This window comes from Chlorocebus sabaeus, chromosome 13 (assembly GCF_047675955.1).
Source record: "Chlorocebus sabaeus isolate Y175 chromosome 13, mChlSab1.0.hap1, whole genome shotgun sequence".
Classification (NCBI taxonomy): Eukaryota; Metazoa; Chordata; class Mammalia; order Primates; family Cercopithecidae; genus Chlorocebus; species Chlorocebus sabaeus.
In genome coordinates, this window is record NC_132916.1 from 18,572,654 (window position 1) to 18,590,936 (window position 18,283).

The 18,283-nt window shown below is 38.6% G+C and overlaps 2 protein-coding genes across 20 annotated transcripts in view; one reads left to right on the forward strand and one right to left on the reverse strand.

The window, feature by feature from the left end:
- Nucleotides 1-18,283, forward strand: part of SYNE1 (spectrin repeat containing nuclear envelope protein 1) — a 527,413-nt gene that overhangs the window by 481,700 nt on the left and 27,430 nt on the right. For all 19 annotated transcript variants that reach the window (XM_008007617.3, XM_073022337.1, XM_073022331.1 and 16 more), the window contains 6 exons: nucleotides 3,161-3,323; nucleotides 11,718-11,905; nucleotides 12,767-12,917; nucleotides 15,625-15,807; nucleotides 16,075-16,212; nucleotides 18,085-18,276. In XM_008007617.3, coding sequence (XP_008005808.3) covers nucleotides 3,161-3,323; nucleotides 11,718-11,905; nucleotides 12,767-12,917; nucleotides 15,625-15,807; nucleotides 16,075-16,212; nucleotides 18,085-18,276 — 1,015 coding nt within the window. The remainder of the gene's footprint in view (nucleotides 1-3,160; nucleotides 3,324-11,717; nucleotides 11,906-12,766; nucleotides 12,918-15,624; nucleotides 15,808-16,074; nucleotides 16,213-18,084; nucleotides 18,277-18,283) is intronic.
- The window catches only part of ESR1 (estrogen receptor 1), a 458,483-nt gene continuing 446,614 nt past the window's right edge, over nucleotides 6,415-18,283 (reverse strand). The window contains exon 7 of the mRNA XM_073022349.1: nucleotides 6,415-10,646. Coding sequence (XP_072878450.1) covers nucleotides 10,501-10,646 — 146 coding nt within the window. The 3' untranslated portion in view covers nucleotides 6,415-10,500. The remainder of the gene's footprint in view (nucleotides 10,647-18,283) is intronic.

Here is an 18,283-nt window from a genome sequence, read left to right on the forward strand (position 1 = left end):
TTAAAAATATTTTCCTTTTTCTGTATCATCCCTCAGATACATTTCTACAAATAAATAGGATTTACCCAATGGTAATTTTTGTTCTATTATATTTAGAATTTGAACTTTTTGTTTTGTTTTGGGTTACGGATATACTAAATTACTGTGAAGGAAAGTTGTGAAATATAGATACAATATATATAGATTTATAAGTATATGTGTGTAGGTACGTATATACGTATATATAAGTATATATACATATATATGTGTGTTTGTATATACATATTTCCGTGTTAAGAAGCTGGATATTTGCATTTCGTAGTAGAATCCTTTTCAAGAAAGGTCAAGTGCCTGGACTGTGAAAGAACCATAAGCTGCGGGGACTTACAGATTTATCAAGCTGCTAAACTTACCCAGTCATGTGACGTCTGCAGGTGTCTAATTTGAATGATAATCCTGGATGTTTACCAAAAGGAATGTTGCTCAGACTCCTCACGATGATAGATAAATAAAAATACTGTGACACTTTACCCAAAAATTATCTTTAAAGAAATAATGGAAAGAAACATGGGACATTTCTCCTAAAAAAAAAGAGTGATCCCTGTCCTGCAAATAAATATCAAGTTTAACAAGTCATGGCTTATTAATCCTACAATCCATGCCCTCCAGGCTCACATCTGCTCCCCCAGCACAGATGCACACTGCATTTTGCTATTTGTAGTAAAATACACTGTTTTAAAAAATGAAAAAGAACTGCTTAAATGTTCACCCCCATTGACTTCAGCAAATTTACACATTTGTTTGAAAGAGGAACTTGTCCCTAATGGACTATATGAACACGCATTTCCATGTCATGATGCCCTTGACATATTGCATACTAACCGCTCTGACTTGGAACTCATTCAATATTACAAAAGTTATCCCGTAATTTATTTTTCTAATGTAGATGGTCCTATGGAACAGTGTTTACTTGCATCCTTTTGTGCTTTGGATCTTTTGATCATATTTGTAAGTGAGTTTTGAACCAAGAAAATGAATAAATTTTAATACTTGACAAATAGAGCATTGGCAAATGTTGAACCTAGAGGTAAAATTTAATACACACTTAATATCAGATAAAAATTTTAAAATGAAAACATGTTGATTAAATAAACACAATTCACTTAGAATATTCATTATTAATGTTTAGCAACCATTTAAACAGTACCCGATTTAGTGCAAAGTACTGAGTTTAGCATGGCCAGGGTAGGGAAATAGCCAAATATGGAAATTCACATTTCCAGCTTTCCAAGGAACTTACCGTGGAGGAGACCAATTAATGCATAAATAATACCAGGGAACTAAAATAAGGAAGGGAGGAAACAAGCACTCCGACCTCTAGTAAAACCCTAATGACATTACCATCCCCAAGCCTAGTAAGTGTTCAGATCCTACGAAATCTGAAGACAAGAAGCTGGTCATGTAGGAGAGGCTGCTGAAAAGACGTTCCTACAGAAGTAAAAGCAGGACAGACCTCTCTGTTCTGTGTGCCATTCTTCAGGCCTGTTCCAGTGGGTTTATTGATGGTAAAGTCTTCTTTCAGTCTGGGGCACTGTGGCCAGAGCCGTGTAAAATTCCATGTCCATGCTGTGGTTGGTCAAACGTACTTCACGAGCTTTGTACCCAGTAGCCATAATAAAACTGTCATTCACTGACTGATGCCCAGATGAATTTTGTCTTAGCCATGAGAGAAATGTGAGTGAGTTGTATGTAAAAGTTCTTGGAAATAGTGTTCAAGGCCACTGCCTTGAAGTGTCTGGGGGACAGCGTACAGTTTGTATTTACAAAGCTAATTGGGGAAATCTTATCTCAAGTGGAATTTTAAGTCATAATAAACAATGCAACATATTTTCATTTTCTACCAATAGAATATATTGTGAAATGTGAACATAATTTTTTAAATACACATTTTTAAAAGAATAAAAGGTAATGCTCCTGAGGGTTTTTACAAACTGAAAATGTTATTCAAATAGAAATGTTATTAATTACAATTATTGAAATATAGGTATTACTAACAGCTGACCATAGTGAAAATCCTTTAAGAGCATTTATATGACAGTGCTTTGAGGAAAAATGACAAAGAGGAAAAGCGATCATGTTGTCAAATGACTACATTTTCACTTGAGAGAGAAACATTGATTTATTGCAACTGAAACAGAAGTGATGATATCAATTTTAAACAACTAAAAATACATCAAAATGTTAAAAATACTTTGATTATGAGACATTTTCTTCAGAACAGTGTGTCTTGATCAGAGAAACATATCAGAACCATCTGGAGATGGTGGCTGGTAGTTGGCACCTGTGGTTTGAAAGCACCCTCCGCTGATTGTGTGACAATCCCAGCTTGAGAATCACTTCTTTAAATGCCTGGAAGTAATGCGGGGGTGGGGGAGGGGGAGCGAATATCTCATGACTCTAAGTGTAAGTTGTCAATCTTTGAGAACATTCTATTGCAGATCCCTGCCTTTAAATGTATCACAAACCTAGAGTTTTACAAGTCATGTTGCTCTTGACATATTTTCAAGAAGATAGATACCTCTTCAGTTGAGCCAAGATGACACCCTAACAGCTTGAAGTATTTTGCTCATCTGCTGTTTACCTCTGTTATGAGCAGTGCCAATTAGGTGGCCATGTTTCCTGAACCAAAAGGCGAGACTCATAGTCTAAAGGTAGCAGCAATTTTTAAATAAGGGCACTAATAGATCATTGATCGTATGCTTATTATCACCATGACCTTTCTCTTTAGAGCAATCTGTGTACACTCAGCCATGTCAGGCTCTTAACAGGGACTCAATAATTGATTTTTGCTCCAAGTAGGTAGTAATGGAGTTGAGAAATACTACCTGTGTTCTTCCCAAACTTGTGATCACACCCTGCTCACACGGGGAAAACTGTGTTCGAAACTAATTTATCTGTGCTCCTGTGCCCTGGATCCCTGCCGCCTCTGCATCCTTGCTCCATTGTCTGTATTCACCTCTAATTTCTATCCTCCTTTTTCTTCTGTCTTTGGCTTCTTCCACATGGGTTTCTAACTCTCTGCCTAAAAAGATTGTTAAAGCCCAGTGTTCTCCTCTGCACACAAGGGAAACATGAGTGGGCCTCTCGCTGAAGTGGGACGTTCCCCCTTCTCTGCCCATAGGGTGAAGAAGCTGAAGGAGACCCTGGTGGCCGTGCAGCAGCTCGATAAGAACATGAGCAGCCTGAGGACCTGGCTTGCTCACATTGAGTCAGAGTTGGCCAAGCCAATAGTCTACGATTCCTGTAACTCGGAAGAAATACAGAGAAAGCTTAATGAGCAGCAGGTAAGACTTAAAATTGAAATGGAATTAATAAGCCATGGAATAGCTGTCCTCCTGGCCAGGATGATGGGGTGGGTATGAGATGGTGCCTGGGGATGGAAGGTCAAGAGGGAGCTAGGCAGGACTGGTGAGGAAGGGGGCTTTGCCTAGGCAGGCGATTGAGGCCAAAAGGTTTCATGTGACTGCAGAGTTCAGCCTTACAAAGATGCTTGTGCCATTGTACAGTTAGTGTCATCCATCTACCAAGAAGCCTTCTAAGATGGTAGGTAAGGTTGAGCTGCAATTATGTATGTAAAATAGTACTAACAGATTGACTCACTTATTTGAGAGTCACTAGACCTAGCCCACTAACATACACTTAGAAAAGAGTGAAAGGAGCACCCCTCATTTTTTGTCCTGTGTATAGTGTTTGGGGAAAGATTACAAGGCATACTTAGAATTTTTCAAGTTGAAAAAATTTTGTTTTGCAAAAAGGATTGCATGACCTGCAGGTCGCACATTGTAATTCCACCTTCATGTGTGTAGCAAAGATAGAACATCTCACTGGCAGTGTACAACCCAACAAAGCAAAAAGGGATGATCCGGGAAAATGTACACAGAAGAAATTTTCACCTCCCATTCCCTCCCTCATTTATTTTTTTCTTTTTCTTTTCTTTTTTTGGGGGGCAGGGGTGGGGACAGAGTCTCACTCTGTTGCCCAGGCTGGAGTGTAGTAGTGTGATCTCAGCTCACTGCAACCTCCACCTCCCAGGTTCAAGTGATTCTCATGCCTCAGCCTCCCAAGTAGCTGGGATTACAGGCATGCACCACCATGCCTGGCTAATTTTTGTATTTTTAGTAGAGATGGGGTTTTGCCATGATGACCAAGCTAGTCTCAAACTCCTGGCCTCGAGTGATCTGCCCACCCTCGGCCTCCCAAAGTGCTGGGATTACAGGCGTGAGCCACTGTGCCGGGCCCCCTTGTTTATTCTTACTAAGTGTATCAGACTCCAGTTGCCAGTAGCAAACACTGTAAGTTCCCCACTAGAGATATCGTTACTCTGTGCCTTTAGATTGCTTTGACTAGTCTATCCACACTCTGGTTCTCTCCATTACATTTAGGCTGTTGCAGCAAAGTTGCTTAATTTTAAAATGCTATAAAATGTAAATACCTCCTGTTTTTAAAATCTTATAGTTTATGTACTTACTTCATTTTACAGACTATTTAAGCCAATGAAATAGGTGTTAAAATACAGTTTTGGGTGTTGAGTTTTTTTAATATTAAAATTATCATTAAAATTTTTTTCTTTCTAATGAATACATAATAATTTTACATCTGTGTGGGGTACAATGTGATGCTTCAATGCATATTTGCATAGTGTGACAATCAAACAAACTGAGGTAATTTGATGACCATATCCATCACTTTAAACGTTTATCATTTCTTTGTAGTAACAATACTCAAAATCTTCTCTTCTAGCTATCTTGAAATGTACACTATATTCCATTGCTTTTAAAAAACTTGTTAGCAAGATATTTTTCAATTTTTATGAAATTAAAGTTTTCTAATGGGTGGTGATGTTTGAGATTCTGATGATTGAATTGTAGGCATCCTGGTTGGCATCCAGCTTCCCAGATTCTTCCAGAGAACATGGTAATGATGTGTACAGTGATGAGTTAAAATGTAAATGGCCGGTATTGTAATTTCGCAAGTGTATGAAAATCAACAAAATATCTAGTTAAATATGGCAAATTGATCATATGGATTTATAGCCCCACCTACTACTAAAACCCCAATAAAATGATAGTAGAGAGGGAAAAAGGTTAAAACTACAATGGCAGAACAGGAGAGAAAATGGTAGCGATGACAGACATCCAACATAATTTTGCAAGATAGAAAGTGGATAGATCAGTGATGTTAACAGAATGGAAGATGGAGAAAGTTGATTCATGCCACAGAGTTCCAGGAAGGCTCGGAAAGTAGAGATCAGGTGAAGCTGAAAGTAGAGTTGCCTGTTGAGCTGTAAAATGGAAGAGTACTTGAAAATCTGAATAAGGTGTGCTGAGACTGGCAGATTCCTCCTAAGCCCAGCCAGCCAGGGAACTCTGCTTCCTTTATTCAGGCAGAAGACCAGATGATTACTCTCTGGAGAAGGCAAACCAGAAGGACTCTGGGTTTGGGGATGAGGACACCATGGAGGCTAGAGTCACTATGTTTAAAATGGGGAGATGATGTGAATGGCTCAGTACCAAATGGTTGGGCTCCCATCCCGCTTCCCCAGCTTGGCTCCCACTATGTCAGTACCCAGGCTCCCACCCTAGCCAGGAGATTGGAGCATCCTTTCTGGAGAACTGACCAGACAAGAGAAAAGTAGCTTCAATTAATGATACTTAAGGTAACCCAGCAAAGGCCAGACCTCTGCCTAACTCTCCACGGGGAAGCCTCCCAATTGACATACTTTAGGTGCATACACAGCTTCTACAGCTGATTCATTCTTGAACATGTGTGGGTAGGCAAGAATCCTCACTGCTTAAGAAAGCTTCTACCATTAAGAAAAGACCAAAATAAACAGAGGGAAATAAAGAAAGGCGCAATCAGAGGAAACACATTGTAGAGAGAGGAAGAAAATGTAAACAAAACAAAACAAACAAACTCACAGAAATGAGACGTTTTGCATTCATAAAATGAAAGGCTGCCATTTTTCTTTAAAAAAGAGCTTTCAGAATGGAGACTATCTTCCACAAAGTAAAACAGAAAGATTAATATATGAAAAATAGGAGAGAAATATAGACATAAACATAATAAAATTAACAATAATGCAAGAGTTTCAAAGTCCAATTCAATCATTTTGTAAAAGTCCCCCCCTAAAAAAAATAAAGAAAATGGAGAGGAGAAAATTACCATAGTAGTAATGTAATATATATAATATTATTAAATAATATATGTTTATTATTAAATAAATAATGTAGTAATGTAATAAAATATATTTTATATATTATTAAACATGTATTTATATCTTTTATTACATTACTACTATGTTAAGTTTCTCCTCCATTTATTCTTTTTTGGGGAGACTTTTATAAAATAACTGAATTGGATTTTGAAACTCTTGCATTATTGTTAATTTTATTATGTTTGTGTCTATATTTCTTTCCTATTTTTCATATATTTATCTTTTTGTCTACTTTCTGGAAGATTACACATATATGTGTACACACATTACACGTGTGTGTATGTGTATATATTCATATATATATCTAAAATGAACAACATGCATTTGCAGGTTATAAGGGCCATATAAGTACCCAGGAAAATGTAAAACAGAGCAAAGCCACACTGTAAAATTGCAGACCACAAGGAATAAGGAGATCCTAAAAGTTTCCAGGATGAAATAAAATCTGGCTTCTCCAAAACAATACTGGAAGCTAGAAGACAATGGCTCTGCCCACAGAAAGCTGAGAAAAATTCTTTATAATTTAGAATTTTATACCCTGCCACTTAATATCTAAAAATTTTACCTCCTATGTACCCATTTTCAGGAAGCTAATGAAAGGTATGCTACATACACAAAAGTGAGAGGAAACTACACTTCATACTTGCTACACATGCTGCATGCTACTGCGTTGCATACGCTGCATCTGCTACGTGCACTAAAGCAAGAGGGGAAATGCTATTCAACTCAGGAGAAAGAAAAAGGGAATTCCCAGATTGAAGGTGCAGGAAAGTCCCTGGTGACGGCTGTACTGCAGCCAAGCCAGCACCTGTCCAGTTGGGAGCAGGGGCTCTGGGTGCTCTAGGAGGGATGTTGCCAGGAGGAGCCAGGAGGGGCTAGAGTATCTGATGGGCTTAACCACTCTGGAGGGAGTTTTATTAGTTCTATAAGAGAGATAATAGAAGCAAGCATTATAAATTTGAGAGAAAGAGAGGATTGTAAAATCCAGGAAAAATGAATTATCAGGAGATCGAGACCATCCTGGCCAACATGGTGAAACACTGTCTCTGCTAAAAATACAAAAATTAGCTGGGCATGGTGGTGCGTGCCTGTAATCCCAGCTACTCAGGAGGCTGAGGAAGGAGAATAACTTGAACCAGGGAGTCAGAGGTTGCAGTGAGCTGAGATGATGCCACTGCACTCCAGCCTGGTGACAGACTGAGACTCTGTCTAAAAAAAAAGAAAAGAAAAAAGAAAAGAAACATAACCATAGCATATTTTGTTCCTCAAATGTGAACAATATTAAATAACCATCATCATGAGAACAGTGATTATTACCCTAGCTCTAAGTTGTACTGTAACAGTCATTAGAGTTCAGTCAGCCATGTAGAAGTTTATTTCTTCTCTACTAAAGAAGAATTCATAAAGTAATTACTAAAATGGACAAATCAAGCAGTAGCTATGTTACTTAGAAATAGAGAAGTTATATATTACTAAGAAATACAGAAATAGGTCGAATGTGGTGACTCACCCCTGTAATCCTAATACTGTGGGAGGCCAAGGCAGAAGGATCAGTTGAGGCCAGGAATTCGAGGCTGCAGTGAGCCATAATCACACCCCCGCACTCCATCCTGGGTGACAGAGCAAGACGCTGTCTCAAAAAATGAAAAAGTGTAGAAGTAATACCAGAAGAAAGAGACACAAGAGATGGAAATGGTTGCTGCTGAACAGGTGGACTCCGGGGTGGAAAGCACTGCTTTATTCAGAACCTGCTAGTAGTTTTTTACTTTTTACTACATTAAATATGCACATATAGCTTTTTAATTAAATTTTAAATTAAAACTTTAAAAAAATCTTGTACACCAGTGGTTAAAAGTAAACTTTCTGGGTTCAGATCTTGGCCTCACTACATTCCCATATGATCTGATTTATAAAGCCTTGATTTATAGAATGCCAATCATCAGAGTACGCACCACACATTATACAAATTACTAAGTGTGATTATACAAATTACTAAGAAGAAGCACTGAGCACAGTGCTTACCTAACACCAAGTCAGGGCTTGATAAATTTTATTTTAATCATGTCATAGTTACTACAGTTTCCTTTGTGGAAAATTTTTAAGAATCATTCTGTCTCTACTAAAAACACAAAAATTAGCTGGGCATGGTGGTGTGCGCCTGTAGTCCCAGCTACTCAGGAGGCTGAGGCAGGAGAATTGCTTGAACCTGGGAGGGGGAGGTTGCAGTGAGTCGAGATTGCGCCACTGCACTCCAGTCTGCTGACAGAGCGAGACTCCGTCTCAAAAAACAAAGTTAAAGCTGAGCCTGAAACTTATTTGTCTTAGGGTACTTACGTATGATTATAAATCCCCTCAAATCTTAGGGTTGCCATTTCACATATTGATTTTAACAAAAACTTTTGAGTATTTAGGGAAAATGAAATAAAAATGCTAACTTTCTTAAATGCATGGTTTATTATCCTTCTAAATGTATATCCTTGCACAAAATGTACTTTAAGACCTCACATGTTCTTGGTAATCTCATTTACAGAATTATTTGTCTTTGTGTTTATCTTTAAGCAAATACTAAGTTTAATTTTTATATTACTTTATTTTATATTTTTAGAACAGCAATTCATGTGACATACTCTTTCACGTAAGTGAAGGAGGTTATGTTAGAGATTTGAAAGGACTGTTTATAAAAATATAAATATTTTAGTAGAATTTATCATCTAGTGTCTAGTTTATAAAATCTCCAAAATGAATTAAAGGCACTGTTAGACATTTGACAATAGCTAGTGTGTTTGTACATGTTGTCAAGGGAAAAAAATAAGAGGAAGAGCAACACAAGAATTTAAATCCCAGGTATCTCCGTAAATTGAGGAATTTTTAGAGCAAGAGAAAAGCTAAGCAAATTCAAGAACTTCCTGATGAAAGAAAAGGAAAACACACTAAAGACATTGATGAATATCGCAAACAAAAAATTATGCTGGTAGAGCTCACTTTTAATAATGGAACTTACTTGGAGTAAATGGAGTTAAAAGTTCAGTAGAGAAAACAACGTACAATTTGGATTTACATTTTATACAGTTAAAATGAAGATTTCACGCTGTGGGACTCCAGGGAAATCCAGTGTTTGTTTTTATCAGAAAACATTTTACTTCTATCCTACATTAAAAATTGCTCTACGCCAGGTGCAGTGGCTCACACCTGTAATCCCAGCACTTTGGGAGGCCGAGGCAGGCGGATCACAAGATCAGGAGTTCCAGACCAGCCTGGCCAATATGGTGAAACCCCATCTCTACTAAAAATACAAAAATTAGCCAGGCATGGTGGTGGGCGCCTGTAGTCCCAGCTACTCGGGAGGCTGAGGCAGGAGAATCAGGAGGAGAATCAGACAGGAGGTTGTAGTGAGCCAAGATCATGTCACTGCACTCCAGCCTGGTGACACAGTGAGACTCCATCTCAAAAAAAAAAAAAAAGTTGTTCTCTGAGGAAGCTGCTGATGTCATGCATGAAATAGTCCCTTAAATAGTATTTCTACATATTTGTGGGGTCCATATGATATTTTGTTACATGCATAGACTGTGTAATGATCAAGTCAGGGCATTTGGAGTATCCGTCACCTCTGATATTTATTATTTCTATGTGTTGGGAACATTTCAGTTTCTCTCTTCTAGCTGTTTTGAAATATGCAGTACATTGTTGTTAACTATAGTTATTCTACTCTATCAAACATTAAAACTTATTCCCCCTAACTGTATGTTTATATCTATTGACCAAGCTCGCTTCATGGCCCCAAAACACTCTTCCCAGCCTCTGCTATCTGGCGTTCTACTCTCTCCCTGCATGAGATCAACTTTTTTAGCTCCCACATACAAGTGAGAACGTGTCATATTTGTGTTTTTGTACCTGGCTTATTTCACGTAACATAATGACCTCCAGTTCCATCCATGTTACTGCAAACAACGTAATTTCATTTTTTTATGACCGAATAATATTCCATTGTGTGTGTGTGTATATATATACACACATATATGTATATATATATGTGTCACTTTTTCTTTGTTTGTCCATTGATAACCATGTTACCTTTTAATGATGGTGGAATTAACTGTTTAAAAAAGAATGCAAATCGGCTGGGTGCGGTGACTCACACTGTAATCCCAGCACTTTGGAAGGCCTAGGTGGGCGGATCACCTGAGGTCAGGAGTTCAAGACCAACCTGGCCAACATGATAAAACCCTGTCTCTACAAAACTACAAAAATTAGCCAGGCATAATGGCAGGTACCTGTAATCGCAGCCACCTGGGAGGCTGAGGCAGGAAAATTGCTTGAACCTGGGAGGCAGAAGTTGCCATGAACTGAGATTGCGCCATTGCTCTCCATTCTGGGTGACAGAGTGAGACTCCATCTGAAAAAATAAAAATAAAAATAAAAAAAAGAATGTAAATCTTTGGATCTTAAAACCCAGTTCTTGAGTACCAGCTCTAGCACGTGCAGATATACAGGCCCTCGGTATCTATGTTTCTACATTGGTGGATTCCACCAACCGTAGATCAAAAGTATTTGGGGAAAAAATTGGATCTGCATTGAATATGTACAGACTTTTTATTCTTGTCATGATTCCCTAAACAATACAGTATAAGAACTATTTCTATAGCATTTACATTGTATTAGGTATTATAAGTAATCTCAAGATGATTGAATGTGTATGGAAGGATGTGCATAGGAGGTATGCAAATACTACAACATTCAATATCAGGGACTTAAGCATCCATGGATTTTGGAATCGGAGGAAAGTTCTGGAACCAATCCCCTGACAGATGCTAAGAGATGACTGTATTGCATTGATTGATTGGGATGAAAGTGATGTATTCATGAAGTAGAGTCTGGGGCAAGATTCTTTTTTTTTTTTTTTTTGAGACGGAGTCTCGCTCTGTCGCCCAGGCTGGAGTGCAGTGGCCGGATCAAGCTCCGCCTCCCGGGTTCACGCCATTCTCCTGCCTCAGCCTCCCGAGTAGCTGGGACTACAGGCGCCTGCCGCCTCACCCGGCTCGTTTTTTGTATTTTTTAGTAGAGACGGGGTTTCACCGTGTTAGCCAGGATGGTCTCGATCTCCTGACCTCGTGATCCGCCCGTCTCGGCCTCCCAAAGTGCTGGGATTACAGGCTTGAGCCACGGCACCCGGCCAAGATTCATTTTTTATTGATTAAAGAAGTTAGTTTTCCTCCTAGTGTAGACTATTTCATTTGTTCAGTTTATATGTTGGCATTACTCAAATAGCTAAAATATTTCTACATCCATTTTCTAGTACTTTTGAGCTTGCTGGATTTCATAAGTGAGGTTCAGTAAATGTCATACATTCAGGGAAATTAAATATTTGTCAAGGTGTAGCCTAACCATTTATCAACAGACGTTGCTTCAGTTTCTCTCATCTGTATACATGTAATTGTTGAATAAAGCCTGTTGCGTTCCCCTGCAGGAGCTTCAGAGAGACATAGAGAAGCACAGTACAGGTGTTGCATCTGTCCTCAACCTGTGTGAAGTCCTGCTGCACGACTGTGATGCCTGTGCCACTGATGCCGAGTGTGACTCTATCCAGCAGGCTACAAGAAACCTGGACCGACGGTGGAGAAACATTTGCGCTATGTCCATGGAAAGGAGACTCAAGTGAGCTGGGATGCTGAAACAGGGAAGAGGAAAGACCGAAATGAAAATAAAAATCACCCAGAGTGATTCCACTGTTCACTCTTTCCTGTTGGTTACAGTGTCCAAAAATAGCTGTGGCTTCCCAAACTTGCTATTATCTACATTTAGTTGGGAAAATAAGTAGGTATAAAAGTAATATATAAATATAACAAGCCAAGTTATGTCTGACTTAACAGTTTAAAAATAACACGGAAACGTAAAAGTACACCCTTGTCAAAGAAGCATAACATTACAGAATGTGTGACTGTGAAAACAGTGATGTTCTTCTATTAAAAATTAAATAAAAACACATTTGTCTTTAAGCCCTTTGAAATTTAAGGTGGCAGAAAATCGTGCTGTGTTACAAAGTGACATCATGGCTGTGCTCTCTGGTAAACTGTTGAAAGCTTAATATTTGTCCTGCTGTCATAGATTGACTTTTGTCAGTGTGAGCTGAATGTTGGACTTCAATGGATTTTCAGACCTCGTTTTTATTTCCGTAAAACACTGGCATGAGTGCACACTGTAAACCTGTTGTTGCTTTTCTAAACTTGTTGCACACATCCAAGGCAGCTCATGTGATGTGTTTATCATTTTCAATTGGACTAATTCAAAATCCAGAGCTGCAGGACATGTTTTTAAAAAAATAAAACAGCTGTTTTATTTTAGCTCAAACAGTTGTCTCTCTTGCGCTCTGGTCAAATTGGGCTCGAGCCATGGTTATTGTTTGGCACAACAGTTGCCTCTGCAGGCACCCTTAATCCAGTGGCAGGCATCAGACCGGGTTCTGGAGCAAAAACAGCCTCCGATAATCAGATTCTGTTCTTTCCTTTTCTGCCCCAGAATCGAAGAGACGTGGCGATTGTGGCAGAAATTTCTGGATGACTATTCACGTTTTGAAGATTGGCTGAAGACTTCAGAAAGGACAGCTGCATTTCCCAGCTCTTCTGGGGTAATCTATACAGTTGCCAAGGAAGAACTAAAGAAATTTGAGGTGATTTATAATTCCAAATTTTTAATCCTTATTTTGCTATTAAAGTAGCCAGCTGGTAGTTGGAGTTCCAAGACCTAAACTAGTTGTTCACCACATGTTATTGCTGGGCAAGGACTTTGCAGCCATCTTTATTATGACCTCATACGTAGGCAAAGAACGAGGAAAAAGAGGTTTTCCCAAAAGATCTTGGCATGATTTTTATTTCAGAATTGTTCCACAATCAACCGTCCTTTCTACGATTAAAATATGATGTTTTTATACTATAAAAATCTACCTTCCAAATACATTTTTGTATTTTGTTTACCTGATCGGAGTGTGTGTGTGTGTGTGTGTGTGTGTGTGTGTGTGTGTGTGGGGTGTGTATTTGATAAAAGAGTTGACTGTAGAACGGAATAAAACATTTTCATTATAATTCATTTCTAATTACACAGTGAAGAGTAGTACTGGTCTTGAGTCACCAAAACTTTTCAATTACACTGCTAACTATAAGGCTAACTTTTACTTTGAAAGTTACACAATAGACGAAAATAGCTGTAGTGTAATCATATTCATAAAGAAGTCATCCAAGAATTGATTCCAGTACCTTGCCTGCTTGCACGATCTCGAGTCCACTCTGTCACTGTTGTACAATGAAGCTCTGACTTCTCCACTGCCTTTCCTTTTCATGGAAGACCTGACCTGGCCCCAGACTGACCATTTTTAAATGTGAAGGTGTTTTTCCTTTCAGTTCCCACTGCTAAGGCAGTCGTGTGCTCAGACATGTTGACAGCAAAGAGTTCAGAAGCATTCTGACCGTTCTCGGTTGCTAATTCTGCCCCAAGTTCCTCGAGATGTTTAGAAATAAGACTAAAGATGCAATGAAATGTAGCTGCATTCATTTTTACCTTGTGACATCAGGTAACCAGGCATTTACTGAGGCCTATGATGGGAAATAGGAAGTTCCCTTTTTATTCTTATGGAGTTTAAAATCTCAGGGTTGTACATGGACAGCTATATGAATCTAGAAAAATGTTCAAATACTTTGTGAAATGAATGAATTACTCTGATGTCTGAGTGGTGAATGAATTTATATGCACTATACCACTAAATTAAAATAAACAATGCTTTTATTCCTATATAAAAGATATTCCCTTAGAAAACTACTAGTAAAAAGCACAGTAAACTCTGCAGTAGATTCCAGGTCATCTCGACGTGAATGAATGTTAGTGAAAGAGCTGCTCAACTGCATCTTACCACACTCAGCTTCATAAAGGTTAAAACCTTTTATAATTAGCTTATACTGCAAAGCAGATTATATAAGATTCTTTTTGATGCTATTTTAGACTCTCAGATTTTAAAGCAAAAGTTAGCCTTATATTTAGCTTTTATAATGATTGATTTTATTATTTATCATGAATTTTGTCATTAATTTTCTTAAGAGACAGAAATGAATTGCAGAAACAAAGTTGTGCTTGTGGACAGTCTTTAGCTGGTCCAATCGCATGAATGTTTAGGCTGGATGTGGGTGTGCTGGGGTATCTCCCTGGGGGTACTCCAACCTTACGCCAGTGGGCAAACACGTACTGTGGCTTCCAGTCATGGCCAGAGCTGAACTTTCCTTACCACTCCCTTTGCTGGAGAAATAACTTAAGGTTTTTAGACTGGAAGCTAGGATTTCCTAGGATGAAGGCTCTGAAAGCAACTCTCAGAAGGAAAGCGATTTAAGAGGCAGAAATGTGGTCACATGTAAACAGTGTGATGAGCCAAGGAAAACAGAATTTGGGGATTTGATGAGTACAGTTCAGTTTACTAATTATAATTTTCATTTTGGTCTAATGCCAAGATAAAAATCAGTCATAAATCGTACAAATGATTTTTTTTAAAGCTTCATTTTATTTTGGCCAAATCACTTTTATGCTATAGGGCTCTTCTGTATTGCAAGGAAAAGGCAGAAAAGAATATTTTACCTTCAGAATCTCCAAACTGTCCCTGGGATAGCCTCAAAAATAGATAGATGCTACGGTGTAGGGCGGTACACTAGCTCTAACATGTTTTATAAAACCTAATTAAATCACAGGGACAACAAAAAAGAAACTGAGCATGTTCCAAATTTTTTAAAATATAAAGTTACTTGTATTTTACTAAATTACTTTTCTTAAAAGCATATAATAGCTTGATGTTTGGTAGACCTTTTGCAAAAGGTAGTTTTAAGTTTTTTCCTAATGGACAGCAGAATTGAGGCAATTTCTAGATTTTTAGAAAAGTACATATTTTGCAAATAAACAGTTCCATTATAGATATCTTTTCTCCATATTGACAGCAGAAATCTTGAACGTTTCAAACTCACATTTCCACACACGTGTATATGTTTTATAGTGGTTTGCTTTGTGGGAATATTTGTTTCCAGGACATTAATTATTTTTAAAGCTATGTGTATATGTATGTGTGTGTATATGTGTGTGTCTATATATGTGTGTTGTATGCATGTGTGTTTATTACTACTCCCCGTTTTCATATTTTTCAATTTATCCACTCCCTTTCCTTTAAGCTGCGCTAACTAAATGACTTTGCTTTAACAAGGGGAAGTATACCATTATTAGACATCATTCTTTGCCTCTGTGGTAGTGTAACTTCCCGTTCTCCCAGAGGCTACAATAAGAAAACCAGGAGCCGCTACTGAGAGTCCTTCGCTGATTTCCCACACTGATATGCTTCCTTGTGGCCTTAGGCTTTCCAGCGACAGGTCCACGAGTGCCTGACGCAGCTGGAACTGATCAACAAGCAGTACCGCCGCCTGGCCAGAGAGAACCGCACTGATTCAGCCTGTAGCCTCAAACAGATGGTTCACGAAGGCAACCAGAGATGGGACAACCTGCAAAAGCGCGTCACCTCCATCTTGCGCAGACTCAAGGTTTTTGCTATGCCTCATCTGTAATTTAGAGGCCAGAGGATGGGATTGGGCCATTCGAATGCAGTCTTGAGACACAATCTCAGTGATTTTGTAAGAATGGGATGGCAGGAGGAGTAAACGGGGGAGTGCTATAGCAAAGGATTGCAGGCTTCTCACTGCCTGCTGAGAAAGTGACTTTACAGAACACTGGAATTCGTTGTGCCATCTCCATATGTTTATAAGGACTTTTCATAAAAATAATTGTTACTGCTTTCCTCTGCCTTCCAGCATTTTATTGGCCAGCGTGAGGAGTTTGAGACTGCGCGGGACAGCATTCTGGTCTGGCTCACGGAGATGGATCTGCAGCTCACTAATATTGAACATTTTTCTGAGTGTGATGTTCAAGCTAAAATAAAGCAACTCAAGGTAATAGATTATTTTTCAAATTATCAATGTGAGGAAAGCCTGAAAAGGAAAGGATTTGTGGCTGTTTTTGTGAAGAACATAGCAAATAACTTTTCTTTTGAAAAATTAGCTCTGGACTGCAAAAAAAAAATTCAGAAAATATAAAAGATATTAAAAAATAAGATAAACAGCACTGCCCAGAGATAACCACCATTGCTTATCTCTGGGTAGTGCTCTTATCTTCTTTGATATTGATATTGTTGATATTTTTCAACAGCTTGATTGATTTTCAGTCAGCATGATTGCCAGGGTATTAGGGATGTTCTGTTGTTGTTGTTTTGTTTTGTTTTTCTTAGAGAGACTCTTTCTCTGTCGCCCAGGCTAAAGTGCAGTGGCACAATCTCAGCTCACTGCAACCTCCACCTCCCGGGTTCAAGCAATTCTCCGGCCTCAGCCTGCCAAGTAGCTGGGATTACAGGCACCCACCACCACGTCTGGCGAGCTTTTGTATTTTTGTAGTTTTTTAGTAAAGATGGAGTTTCACTATGTTGGCCAGGCTGGTCTCGAACTCCTGACCTCAAGTGATCTGCCTGCCTTGGCCTCCCAAAGTGCTGGGATCACAGGCATGAGCCACCCTTCCTGGCCTTGTTGTTGTTGTTTTCATTTATTTTTTCTAATTTGTTTGTAGCACCTTCACATGGTTCCTTTAACCTCCATGTTGCAAAGCAATACAACTTTCTGTGTCAGGATTTCATCCCTCACGGTCTACATTCTTAGATACCAAGTTAATTTTAAATACATTTTGTATTTTTCACTATATAATTCAAACACAGTGGCTAGCCAGAAATTTGAATAGGAGGGATATACATTAGATGTAAGGATTTCCTAAAAGGGGGAGTATTTAACAAATTGAATATTTTCCAAGGTAGCTTATGAAATTTTCTTCCCAAGATAGATGGATTTTTTTAAAGAATGGTCATGATGCCCATAACCTTTGGGTTGTTATAATAAAACAAGGAACTTTCCCTTAGTCATCGATTCTCAGGATGGAAGAAACAAAAAACCCTGCTATTCTGTCTCACCCTCTCCCCTCATTCCTCTCTCCTGTCGTCTCACAGGCACATCAACATTTACATTCTTCCACGGAAAGTTTCTGCCAAGTGGTAATTGAATCTTGTCCCTCGGGACCCTGGCAGGATGATGGAACTTATTACTACCCTCCCTTCTCTCTTGGGAGTCTTTTTCACCATTGGACAATTCAGCTCTTCCACAATTTATTATTGTATTGAATTAAAAGTAAACACTGAAACATACCCCGGTGATTTAAATCTTTTGCAACACATAGAATGAGTCTAAATAATCCTCCTGGAATTCCTTGTTTTTCAAATCATTATAACTTTACCTGCCTATGTTCTGAAATAATGAAAGAATCACCTGAGAAAAAGGTGCGGCATTGGATGGCTTCTCTTAGTCATGTTTGACATTAGGATGAGGACATCTGAAATGAAAATGTTCGGGATTTCTTTAAAATGCCACATTTATTTCAGCGGCAGTGTATTGACTGCCATTGCTTTTATCAGAGATAAACAGTGCTGTCAACTTATGGTGGATTTGAATATTTTTCCCTGTTATTCTCTATCCACACTACCTGTAACGGTAAATTTTATTAGCTAAAAGCGCTTTTCTGATCATGGAATTCGAATGTTTCTATTTATGACTCCTGGCTGAAACTGTGTATGTTTTACTTTAGAAGGTCTTGTCTCGTGATTGTATATGGTCAATTAAATAGCACTTACACGTCTCTTTTAATGTAATGAGAAATACATCTATTATGATTCTTTTATATCAATGTAAGCAACAACAGCAAAATCACATGAGATTTGTACTCCCTAGGCCTTCCAGCAGGAAATTTCACTGAACCACAACAAGATTGAGCAGATAATTGCCCAAGGAGAACAACTGATAGAAAAGAGTGAGCCCTTGGATGCGGCGATCATCGAGGAGGAACTAGACGAGCTCCGACGGTACTGCCAGGAGGTCTTCGGGCGTGTGGAAAGATACCATAAGAAACTGATCCGCCTGCCTGTATGTA